Below are 12,265 nucleotides of genomic sequence, written 5' to 3' on the forward strand. Positions count from 1 at the left end.
TCAGAGCCTTATCACTATGAATGTGGGGTCTGATTGCAAGGTCACAACTTTATTTATACTAGCAAAGACACAAACTGCATTAACATAGTTTTATTTATATTAGACTGGTGGTGGTGAATAATTATAACTATTCACTATTATGCCTGATTCATATGCATCCAAGGCCAGCTAATATAGACACATGCATCTCAGCTGATCTGCGGGAGGGGTTAGGATTGTTTGGTCTGCAACAACTAGGTCGACAAGCATTGGGTCGACACCACTAGGTCGACATGCAGCAAGGTCGACATGGGTTAAGGTTGACATGGGGCAAGGTCGTCATGACATTCGGTCGACACAAGCATTAGGTCGACATGGGCAAGGTCGACAGTAAAAAGGTTAACATGTTTTTTTTTTTACCCGAATGTCGACACAATCGACATGGACACAGTTTGAAGTGCACCGCATCCCCTCGCATCGCTCGCCATGCTTCGGGCACTAATTTATTCTCCCACCACGCCCTAGTGGATGGTAGGGCATGAAATACCGCCCGTTGGCACATGTCAGCTCAGAAAACAGTGAAAACCCCCATGTCGACCTTTTGACTTTCGACCTAATGCTTGTGTCACCCTAATGTCATGTCGACCTAGACCCATGTCGACCTTGACTTATGTCGACCTTGACCCATGTCAACCTAGTGGTGTTGACCCAATGCTTGCCGAACTAGTTGTTGTATACCTAATGACTGTATCCCTGCGGGAGAAGCGGATCTACGATATCTATCCCGACCATGTTATGTTAGACCACGCTTAGTGAAACGTGTCTAGTTAGACTCCTAACGGTAGTCCACTGCGTCTAGATCGACATAACGGAAGTTAGATGCAAGCGTTAGATTGACAGGAACAGGGTCGACAATCACATGTAAAGTGCCCCCCGCCCGTGAAATCGCTGAGCCAAAACCGGCCAGTGTGAATGCACCTTTAGTGTGCCTAAAGAACCTACATTGGCAATGCTTGTTTTACATATGTACATCAGTGAAAATGAACAAACATTACCTGTTAGTGCAGTGGTTCCCAAACTGTGTGCCGTGGCTCCCTTGGGTGCCTCGGGACACTTGCAGGGGTGCCACGGGTTTGGTGGTCCAGGACCAATTCAAATTATATCAATTATTTATGTAAAAATACAGTGCTGGTGGCTGACAATCATAAAATATGTCTAGAATCAGAAGCAAATCCTGCCCTTTAACACATAACTGAACCTACGAAGCACATATAAACACAATTTACTTAATTATATATCTATATTTTTGGGGCCTAGAGGTGCCGTGGAAAAATTCTGAAACTCTAGAGTGCCGTGATTCGAAAAACAATCACTGTGTTAGTGGCTAAAATAGACATGTATGGCCCTCTACTGGCGTGTTTCATTATTACATTTATTTTTCTAGGTTTTTTAGGGATTTACCAAAAAGTTTACTTTTCTTACACTAGCTACACACACTTGCATGATACCAGCACTATGTGCCGTATCGGTATGACAATCGTGTACATCATGCGGTGTGTGCACCTGATCATGCACGCACCAGGGTTGCATGCAACATCTTCCAGTAGGCCCTGCTGCATGGCATCCAACTACAGTGCAAAGAAGGACAGAACAAGATTAATTCTGCCATTCATTACACTGGGATAAGGCAGGGGTAGGCAACCTGTGGATCTCCAGCTGTCGTGAAACTACAAATCCCAGCATAGCTTGCCACAGTTTTACTATTATGGAATGCTAAAACTGTGGCACGGCATGCTAGGACTTGTAGTTTCTACAGCTGGAGAGCCACAGGATGCCTACACCTGGGCTAGTGTGTAGTAATAATTTGGTGTGGTGCGTGCTGAAGGGAAGGGAAGTCATCCTGACCATTTGCCAGATTTCCGGTTTCCTAACGTGTACCCACCCTACCTGCAAGCATGGTGTAGGACAGGGGTCTGTTGGCAGTATTATTATCTGGTTTACATCATTTGCAGAATAAGGAGTTAAGCTAGAGGCTTCCGTACACATAACATACTTTTCACCAACTGGTCCAAAATAACTGCACGGCTGTGTAACTCTTAGCTGTAAGATGGAGGCTTCATAGTAATCACTCGGCAGCAGTACCAGGTAATCCTGCAAACACATTCAATGACAATGGCTTATTTTAATAACACATAAACATAATTTATTTTGAGCAAATACCTAAATTATATGTACGCCAACTTTTATATTGGTTGTATTTTGAATGAATGTAATTGTGTATTTGAGGTGTGCATGCGTTGATAGGATGAGCCCTTAATTACCACAGATGTTGATAGTCATTGTGAATAATACATAGGCGCCAGCAAATGGCTGTAGTTGCGTGCAGCAGCGGTGGTCTGATTTACAACTTTGTTGTGTCACACAGTCCCTCACCAAAACCAGTGCTGCTGATTTACTGGCTGTCATGTCTCTGCAGGCCAGTGCTCTCAGAATGACCCTGTTTTGGCAAGGGTATAGTGTTCCTTCCATCATGGGCACCACCATCAGGCCTAAGGTCAACTGGCTCTGTTGCCGCCATTTACAGAGGCTTTCATTTTCACATGATTTTAGTATTAAATGTTGGACCAGGGCCTAATCATACCATTCCCAGGCACCTGCTCATTGCCATTACAACTCCCCTTCATGGCATTCCTGGTTCCTTTGTTCCTATTTCTCCTGCGCTTCCTTCTGTATTTGATCCAGTTCTCTGCAGTTTCCCGCAGTGCTTCATCTTTAAAATGACCTGCAGTCAGTCCAGTGTCCAGCGCTATAACATCTCATCAGCCTCTCCATTCTCATTCTGTTGTAATCAGAGCTCCTCTAATGCACCAGTGTGCTGTTTGCTACAACCTGAGCCGCTAGCTACACTCTGTTATCAGCATTTATCAGGCTGCATGCAGTTTCTGCAATAATCTGTGAGGCAGATGTAACATGTGCAGATATAATTAGATTTGGGTGGGGGTGTGTACTTCAAACTGATATCTATATCGCAGTGTAAAAATAAAGCAGCCAGTATTTACTCTGCACAGAAACAAAATAACTCACACAAATCTCACTCTCTCTGCACATGTTACATCTGCCCCACCTGCAGTGCACATGGTTTTGTCCATTGTAGAGAACATTTGCTTTGCAAGTGAACCAAGATCAGGTCAAAGTGCATAAATGTGCATCAGTGCATGTGTTCTGCCTGTGAAGAGTGATCCCTGCAGTCCAGAATCAGCCCCAATGTATCATTTGCAAATGAGAAGTACAGACACAGAGCTAGGAAACATATAGTATGCAGAGGAACCTGTAAGATCCCCACAAGTTATATAACAGATCATGTTATTGCCAAGATCTTGTGCAATATGTAGAAATATGTCATGTGATTTGCACAGAGTATGATTTGAAGGCAGTAAACGTACCAAGAGCACTCCCTCCACTACCACTGTAATGATCCAGTTTCCTGGGACCAATGAGAAGGGCTCAGCAAAGCTGTTTCCTGGCACTGTCAGAAAGGCCGGTTCTTTGCTTGGAGGGAACACAATATCTTTGATATCTAATGAACCTACAGAAAAGAAGACATTTACCAGCGTCTGGTGAGCCAAGCATGAGACTATTGTTTGTATAAATAACATTTCAGACAATAGAATAAATCAAATTACAAATGTACAGGCTATAATCCATTCCTTTCTGATTACTGGATATTTGTAAATTTGTCAAATGTCTCAATACATTACCTATGCAACTACTCCCTAAAGGCCCCCATACACTAGGTCGACTTGTCCTAAGGACAAGCGGATCCTATTTTTTACATGTGAGAAATCGCATGTGATTTATTGAGTGTAACTCCCTGGGAGCTGCAGGCGGAGGGAGCCAGGTTAGGGGTGGAGGGAGCCGGGAACTGGACTGCAGGAGAATACAAAAATACCTACAAAAATGAATAGGCAGCCACTGATTGGCTGAGAAAGCAGCTAATCAGAGGGCACCTATTTCTTTGTATTTTTTTTTTACTATCGCCAGCCGTCCGGCTCCCGGCACTCTGCCTCTAATACCGCTTTTACACCGAGGCAAAAACCCGGGTTTTAGCATCATGGACCTGGGTCAGCGTGGGTGTATGCTGGGTTATCAGACTAGGCTCCCGTTTACAGCAATGGGGGAGCCCAACCTCCAGACCGCAGGGTCCTGCGGTCAGTATGGAGGTTGGATGGGGGCGCACACAGCCTCTGCTGATGTCTGCTGTACTGTGCAGACAACAGCGGAGCTGGGGAGGGCTAGGGTGTGCACCAAGGCTGGCGGCAGCCCAGCAGCTTACCTTGGTGCTGGGCTTGCCCCCGGCATAGCAATCCCAGTGCTTGGAGATGATGTCATCTCCAAGCGCCACCCCTGCGGGTCGGCATTGCAGTGTAAACGGGGCAAATCCCGGATCCGACCCGGATTGGAACCAAATACCAGGTCAGATCATTTGCACATGTGCACCAGGATGCAGATCCTTAGGGACCTAAATTAACCCCAAATGCGATAAAAAGGAGGAAGATAGAAATAAAGAAAAGCCGATAGTATAATAGCTTCAGAGATCTTTGTTGTGGATGAAGGATGTCCCAACGTGGCCCCCACAGTGACAGGTATTATCTTCCTTGATTACAAGTGGTGTCAGTGGGCAACAAAGCTTTAGCAGTTCCTTATACATTGTTCTACGCTAATACAGTAGGAATAATGTGACCTCTATTATATTAGGAGACACCAAAGAGTTTATTTTTACAGTTTATTCCTTGTGAGACAAACCAATTTGCTAGTATAATGTGATCCTCATATCCAGGTATGTTTTACCTTCACTGACAAATATACATCAGTACATTAGACTTTCCAAGCTAGCCATGTGACATCTCTACTGGGCGAATATAAGACTATATTACAGAGGGCATGCTACACATTACTATACAGTAGTCATGTAATGCTCTGCTCACCTTTGCTCGAGCGAGCTTTGTTGACAGATATACGTCCAGTTATTGGATCCATGTCTGGGTTTATGTATTTCACAATAATGCGGAACAAGTTGAGATTTGATTTGCCCACACTAACTGGGATCCTTACTTCATTCTAAGGAAGAACACAGACAATGACTAATAATGCAAATGAGGCCTAGTCGACAGAAGAGCTAGCTATTTAACAAATCCATAATGTACACAAATTCATGGAAAGTCATTGAAGGCTACAACTCCATCATCTCAACACAAAAGAAAAAAATAATAATAACTGTTCATAATGAATGGTACACAGCATAGCCCTCATTACAAGATAGTAGAAAGAGACTGTGCTGCACGCACGGTCTGATCTAATTTTAATTTCAATTCCTACACCGCGGGGCTGCACATCAGAATCGTATGCAGCTTGACACGGTGCTATTTTAACTAACTGGCTATTGATTTTGACTATATAGTGACTTACTTTCTCAGTGCTTCACTGTAATTAGCTACCAGTATGAGCGTATACCTAACCGCCACATACAGAGCAGGATGTACCAAGGATGAAAATGCAGCCAAAACTCTAAAACTCCTGTTGTTGGATTCTTGGCGGCATTTCCATATGTAAAATGCTCCAGAATACGATACATTTCTGCGTTTGGAGCTGGTGACGCTACACATTAGAATCCTTTGGGCGTCTTTTCACAAAAAACCATGAAGAGGATCCAATCAGCCCTTGGGTCACACTGGGCATACACAGAAAAGCTTCTGGGTCCTAAACCCGGAAGTCCTTCTATCGCAAAACATAGCCTTCACTGGAAGAGCTTTCCCTTGCAATTTTCATTGTATTTCTAAGTACATACCCGATAAGTGGCGTGATGTATCGCATCGCTAGGTCTAAAACGCGAGAACTGCCTTATTATAGCTGAAACGGAACACCAGCGCACGTGATATTGGGTTTCTTGTGAGCTACATACATACAGTATCCATTTGTGTACAAAAGAAAGACACTTACAAATGAAGCCTCACTTTTGAGGAAATCCTTCAGCAATTGAGTAATTTCTGTTAGAGATATTTATGAAATTGAGCTGAGCTTAGTTATGAAGATGAAAGGAGGGAATGCAAGCAGCAGACATGCACAGCCAGGCCAGACTGTAGGGACAAAGCAAACAAGAGAAGCTCTAAATATCACATAATCCTCTGACTGCCTGCTGAGGTGGCAACGTACTGTACATTCTCTATGAAGGTACATGGAGAGAAAAAATACTCCAATATAGGAATATAGAAATAATATTATATATATTTCCCCAGAAGGTTAGCTGGACTAGTTTATATATTGAGGCTGATGTAGATCTGAACATCTTATCTTGTCATCTGTTTTCACATGATGCGGACACAAAGGTACCCCAGTATGGACACGTCGTATTCATCTCAATCCCATTTCCCTTCAGGACCAGAGAGGCAGAACTACAAATCTCGGCCACAATTTCCCAATAAGAACCAGTGTGTGAGCACTAGGTGGCAGAAAATCTTTTAGTGTGTATGTAGCTCAGTTATTATTGCCTACAATTTCTTATAAAATTGATGGGTTGTCAGGTCAAATGAAAAAATCTGACGGTGTGTACTTAACATAATGCTATGCTTATTAATACTGAATGCATCAATAGATAGGATAACTGTAACAAAATGATGCAACCAGGCTGGAAGTAAATGGGGGAAGTAAGCAAGAATTGTAAAGCGGCTCATTATGGCTAGTAATAGTAAGATTTACAGGATCAGAGTCGCTGGTGGAGGATGGGAAACAGGAGCAGAGGCATAATGGTAACAGGGATAGTGCCAGCAGGAGACATTGAGGGAAGAAGACTCTGGGCCAGATTCTCTAAGCTTCAAAAGGGATCAAATGGAGAGTAATAAACAGCCAGCCAATCAGCTCCTACCTGCCATGTCACAGACTGTGTTTAAAAAATGTCAGACAGGAGCTGATTGGCTGGCTGGTTATCACTCTCCATTTTATCACTTTTGAAGCTTAGAGAATCTGGCCCCCTGTCCGTAATGTATTATAGTCTGAAGCAGTGTTTTTCAACCACTGTGCCGTGGCACACTAGTGTGCCTTGAGCTGTTCTCAAGTGTGCCCCCAGATCTAGAGATGCCCAAACCACTTTACAGCCACCACCAGTTCAACTGTTATTTACTGGTCTTTTCTTTTCATGTAAAGGGCCAATATATTTTATTTTTGTTACCTGTGGGGACCAGTGTGATTGTTTTTTATATGGGGCCAATAGGATTGTTTTTTTCCTGTGGGGGCCTATGTGTTTTGCCCTGTGGGGATCTCATGGTGTGCCTTGGCAATTTTAAAATCTTACTAAGTGTGCCGCAAGGTAAAAAGGTTGAAAATCACTGGTCTAAAGGAAAGGATAATGAGGAAGATGTACAAAGTCTTGGAGAGTGATAAAGTGGTGAAAGATAAGGTATAATTCAATCAGATCCTAACTGCCATTTAACAGGCTGTGCATGAATTGGTTGACAGTTTAACTATCCACTTTATCTCTCCCCAAGGCTTAAAAAAATCTAGAGAAACTAAGATAACTTTCCTCCATATGACTACTGAGTTATTGGAGGGAGACTACTGAGGTATTGGAGAGCATTAAGCTCACTGTGGGCATTTTGTGTCAGAAGCAGAGCTCTGTCTTACTTGTATGGAAGACATCTGGGCATATCCTCTCCAGCTGAACCCTGGGAACTCCTGGGGATCATAACCAAATCGAACACCCCTTCCATTACCATTAGTACCATCCTCAAATTCATATTGCATCTGGTGAAGGTCAGGGAAGTAATAGTTTTGCTTTGGCCTGGAAGAATAGTATTTTTGTAAGGTATGAATTGATGACAATGTTTCTGGTGACGCTAACATACTTCAATTACATACAATAAAAGTGATATGCATGTAAAATACTTACTGGTTACAGTTTGTGCCTTCAATATTATTCCTGCAAACACATTTTCCTGAAGACTCATCGCACTGATAACTTTTAGCGCCCCCTACATCACACTGACAACCTGCCACGAAAGAGCAAATGCAAAACTTACCACCACAATGTTAAATTCCCCCCTGACATATGCATTTACCAGCAATGTGCTTGATGATTAAATATGTCAATGCATACACCATAAAACACATTATACAAGTTAGAGCAGGAAGATCATTACAATTATTATCACAGTGTTCAAAACAAAATATACAATAGCAGTATGATTGCATGTCACAGTCTGCCTGGGTTTAAGCATATTACATTTTACTGTTAAGATTTGTTAAGCCCTTTATTGTATGAACATACATATATCATTTTTACATTATGCACATAACTACTTTCCAGCTAACTACTTTCCAGCAGCCAGTACGAATGTGGGCCGGCTTACCACCATTCGTAAGGCGGGGTTTGGTTTACTCGCAAGCATTCGAATTCGCATCCGAGCGAATCAACCAGGCTAATAATTTTTTTTTTTAAATCCACCGTAGATTGAAATATAATTTTTCCCATAATAGTACAATTGCTGTTTTTTTTTTTAAAGATTTGATAATTTCTTGCTTTAATCAAAATTTTGACAAGCAAAGGTACTTGTGTATTATAGCGGCGCCCCCGATGTGCATCGCGCAATGTTTATATTGCGTCGCATCGCATGGCATGCATCGCGTAGCATGCGACGCGATTTTTGCCCCCTATGCGATAAAAGATCGTATAAGCACCATAAAAGGTGCTTTTAAGCACCCTAATGGGTGCTTACAATGTGCAATGCACCCCCACGCCACCCCCCCACTATAAACGTGAACCCGAAGCGTGGCGAGCGCAGCGAGCCCGCGAGGGGCGGCGGTACGCGTCCTCCGACCTTTTCATACCCCCACTATCCACGTCGGCGTGGAGTTGAGAATAGAAAGTGTGGCGAGCGCAGCGAGCCACCGAGCCCGAAGCGTGGCGAGCGCAGCAAGCCCCGCGAGGGGACGCAGATACCTTCACAGGTATCGGAGTCCCCTCGCGGGCTTCACAGCGTCCGCTCGCCACGCTTCGGGCTCGGTGGCTCGCGACTTTCTATTCTCAACTCCACGCCGACGTGGATAGTGGGAGTATGAAAAGGTCGGAGGACGCGTACCGCCGCCCCTCGCGGGCTCGCTGCTCTCGCCACGCTTCGGGTTCGCGTTTATAGTGGGGGGGGGGGGGGGGGTGCCATGGGGGTGCATTTCACATTGTAAGCACCCATTAGGGTGCTTATACAATGTTTAATCGCGTCGCATCGCATTGTATGGCATTGTATGCCATGTACAATGTCATACAATTTTAAAATTGTATGACATTGTACAGCATCGCATACCATCGTATGCCTTATGGTATGCGATGCGATGGGCGCCGCCAAAATACACAAGTACCCAAGCAAACAATGACCTAAATAATAACATTAACGCTGCATTGTAGATATGCCTTCACCTTTGCATCCAAAGTAATTTCTGCCTTCTATGTAAAAATAACCATCTTTACATGTTCCACACAATGTGCTGCAGGTGTTTGGTTTACAAAAACAATCTCCTTCAGTCTGAAAAGAAAAATTGCATTCAATTATATTATTATTTAAGGATATATAAAACGATTAGGCTTATTTCGGTACTTATGTAGTATCTGGACGCCCGATTTTAAGATCGGGTCGGAAAATCGCATCGCATGCGATGCGATTTTCCAAAAGAATTCATAGGATTCAATGTCAACATAGTCCTGTTCATTTCTCCACTATCCAAGTGGGCATAGAGTTGATTTTATATAGCGTGGCGAGCGCAGTGAGCCACCAAGCCCGAAGCGTGGCGAGCAGCCGCGGATTACTTAAAATGTTTTCCGCATCCCCTCGCCACACTTCGGGCTGGGTGGCTCGCTGTGCTCGCCACGCTATATAAAATCAACTCTATGCCCACTTGGATAGTGGGGAAATGAACAGGACCTTGTTAACATTGAATCCTATGCAAAATCGCATAGCATCGCATGCGATTTTGCCGAAAATCGCGTAGAATCGCATCTGATTGTATGCCTTAAGGTAAGGCATACAATCACAAAATCGGGCATCCAGATACTACATAAGTACCCTTATTTCATGTATTATTATCTGTTATAAGATGAAACGCTAAACTGAAATCTAATTCATTGGCATTTCTTGTAATGACTCTTTCAGCATGTGAAAATGAAAACTCTCTTAATGGACAAACATTAGTCTTTGAGTTACAGGAAGTTACGTTGCGTCACTTCCTGTGTCTCATTAACGCAGAAGATCATAGAGGACTTTCAAATCTTTAATGTTTATGGCTAGATGCACTAAGCTTGAAAAAGAGATAAAATGGAGAGTGATATACAACCAGCCAATCAGCTCCCACCTGCCATGTCACAGGTTGTGTTTGAAAAATGACAGGAAGGAGCTAATTGGTTGGTGGTTTATCACTCTCGATGTTATCACTTTTTAAGCTTTGTACATCTCACCCATAGGGAGATAACAAGAATGCTGGTTAAACTATAGATGGAGCCCCTATCATCTTTGCCTGGTGCCCACCAGAAAGCCCCCTCTGGCGAGCGCCGGCGGACAGAGACTCCATTAAACTGGGACGCGCGTGCATCTCACGTGCGTCCCAGACTCGTGGAGGCTGGGCAGCGGGTCACTGCCTGTCTCCGCTTTGCAGAGACGGGCAGGGTTAGAGGGGTCAGGGCAGTGATGGGGACCCGTGGGGGAGGCTGCGGATGCTGGTGTAGAGCTCCGCTGCATAGGAGCGCGCACGCGCCCCCTGGCAGGAGCTGCCGGCTGGCGGGGGCTGGTGATAACTTCACCAGCCCCTGCAAAGATGAGGCCGGCTACATCTGTATAATGAGAAGCTGTATTGTGTCTCTAATGAAGAGAGATACTAAAACTGGTCATAAATGTAAGGTGAGTGTACTTATTATATTCCTGCGTTGTGTTGCTGAGCAGGAGAGAATGTTCTGTTAAATGTTCTTTTAGCACATTCATATACAATAGGTACCAACTCCTGCACTGTGATTTTTTTTTTAATAGTCATTCCTGTTCACAATGATAATGAACCGATTCATTGTTTGACACTTATGCCATCATAGGAACTGCTTCAGGGATTGTAATCAGAAAATAAGTGAAATTAAATTCTCAGGGGTCTATTCACTAAACCATGGATAGAGATAAACGGAGACAAAGTAACATCCAAGCAGCCCCTAACTGTCATGTTATGGCTACTAACTGCCATGTTTGAAGCTGGTTGGCTGGTACTTTATCTATATCCACTTTATCTCTTAGTAAATAGAAACCCTCCAAAAGCTAGCAGGGAACTAGAATACTGGGTCAGAGCCAATCACCAAGGGAAGCCTGTCTGCATATTTTTTGTAAGGCAGTAAGGTAGATTGCTCTCGGAAATGATCCACTACCACCAGGATGGTTGTGTTACCTTGGGAGATTGGCAAGGAAATACATGGAGACATGGCATCAATAAATTAGACAGCAGTTCTGTGGATTGGGTCCATAAGATCTTGGTTCTTACATAGATAGTGCATGTTAGAATGAATATTTAACATCCTTCCTCAAACGTCAGCAACTAGAAATCTAGAAGGACGTATGCAGTTGTTTTCCTGTTACCAGGATATACTACTAGTCAGGAGTTGTGTCACAATCACATGATCTGCAACTGGCAGCCACAGTGAATAAACTACTGTACTTGCCTTCAGGTACCTCAGGCACCTTGATGAATGGTGCTGTTTCTAAAAGGATCCTGTCTAGCAATTCTGAAGAAAGGGCTGCTCCTTGAATCAAACTTAGGATTAATTGCTACCTCCCTCATTATGCCTCATTCAGAAGAGAACTGTTGGGAGAGTGTGTTCACCGATGGACTGTTGGCCCCTGGACTGTGTAGGCCTGGAAGCTGCTGGATTGTGTCGGCCTGGGAGCCGAGGACTGTGTGGGCCCGGGAGCCGAGGACTGTGTGGGCCCGGGAGCCAGGGACTGTTGAGGTCTGGTTGCCGTGGACTGTGTCGGCCTAAGAGCCACTGGACCGAGTCGGCCTAAGAGCCGTGGACTGAGTCGTCCTTGGAGCGACTGGATCGAATCGGCCTTGGAGCCACTGGACCGAGTCGGCCTTGGAGCCAATAGTCCTGTGACTGTACTCTCTGCACAGACTCTGGGGATTGGAGCACATGAGTCAGTTGACCCTGGGTGCCACTGTGGGATGTAAAGTCCCTGTTTTCAGCCTGGTTGAGCAATGAATATTTCTAGAGTGAGGT

General features: G+C 44.2%; 1 protein-coding gene across 2 annotated transcripts in view; it reads right to left on the minus strand.

Annotated features, from left to right (window-relative positions):
- Window positions 1-12,265, minus strand: part of LAMA3 (laminin subunit alpha 3) — a 208,285-nt gene that overhangs the window by 107,794 nt on the left and 88,226 nt on the right. For both annotated transcript variants that reach the window (XM_083187511.1, XM_083187512.1), the window contains exons 19-24: window positions 9,440-9,545; window positions 7,919-8,018; window positions 7,654-7,810; window positions 4,965-5,097; window positions 3,423-3,565; window positions 2,033-2,130 (exon numbers count right to left, since the gene is read on the minus strand). In XM_083187511.1, coding sequence (XP_083043637.1) covers window positions 2,033-2,130; window positions 3,423-3,565; window positions 4,965-5,097; window positions 7,654-7,810; window positions 7,919-8,018; window positions 9,440-9,545 — 737 coding nt within the window. The remainder of the gene's footprint in view (window positions 1-2,032; window positions 2,131-3,422; window positions 3,566-4,964; window positions 5,098-7,653; window positions 7,811-7,918; window positions 8,019-9,439; window positions 9,546-12,265) is intronic.

Source organism: Crinia signifera, chromosome 5 (genome assembly GCF_055691185.1).
Source record: "Crinia signifera chromosome 5, ASM5569118v1, whole genome shotgun sequence".
NCBI lineage: Eukaryota > Metazoa > Chordata > Amphibia > Anura > Myobatrachidae > Crinia > Crinia signifera.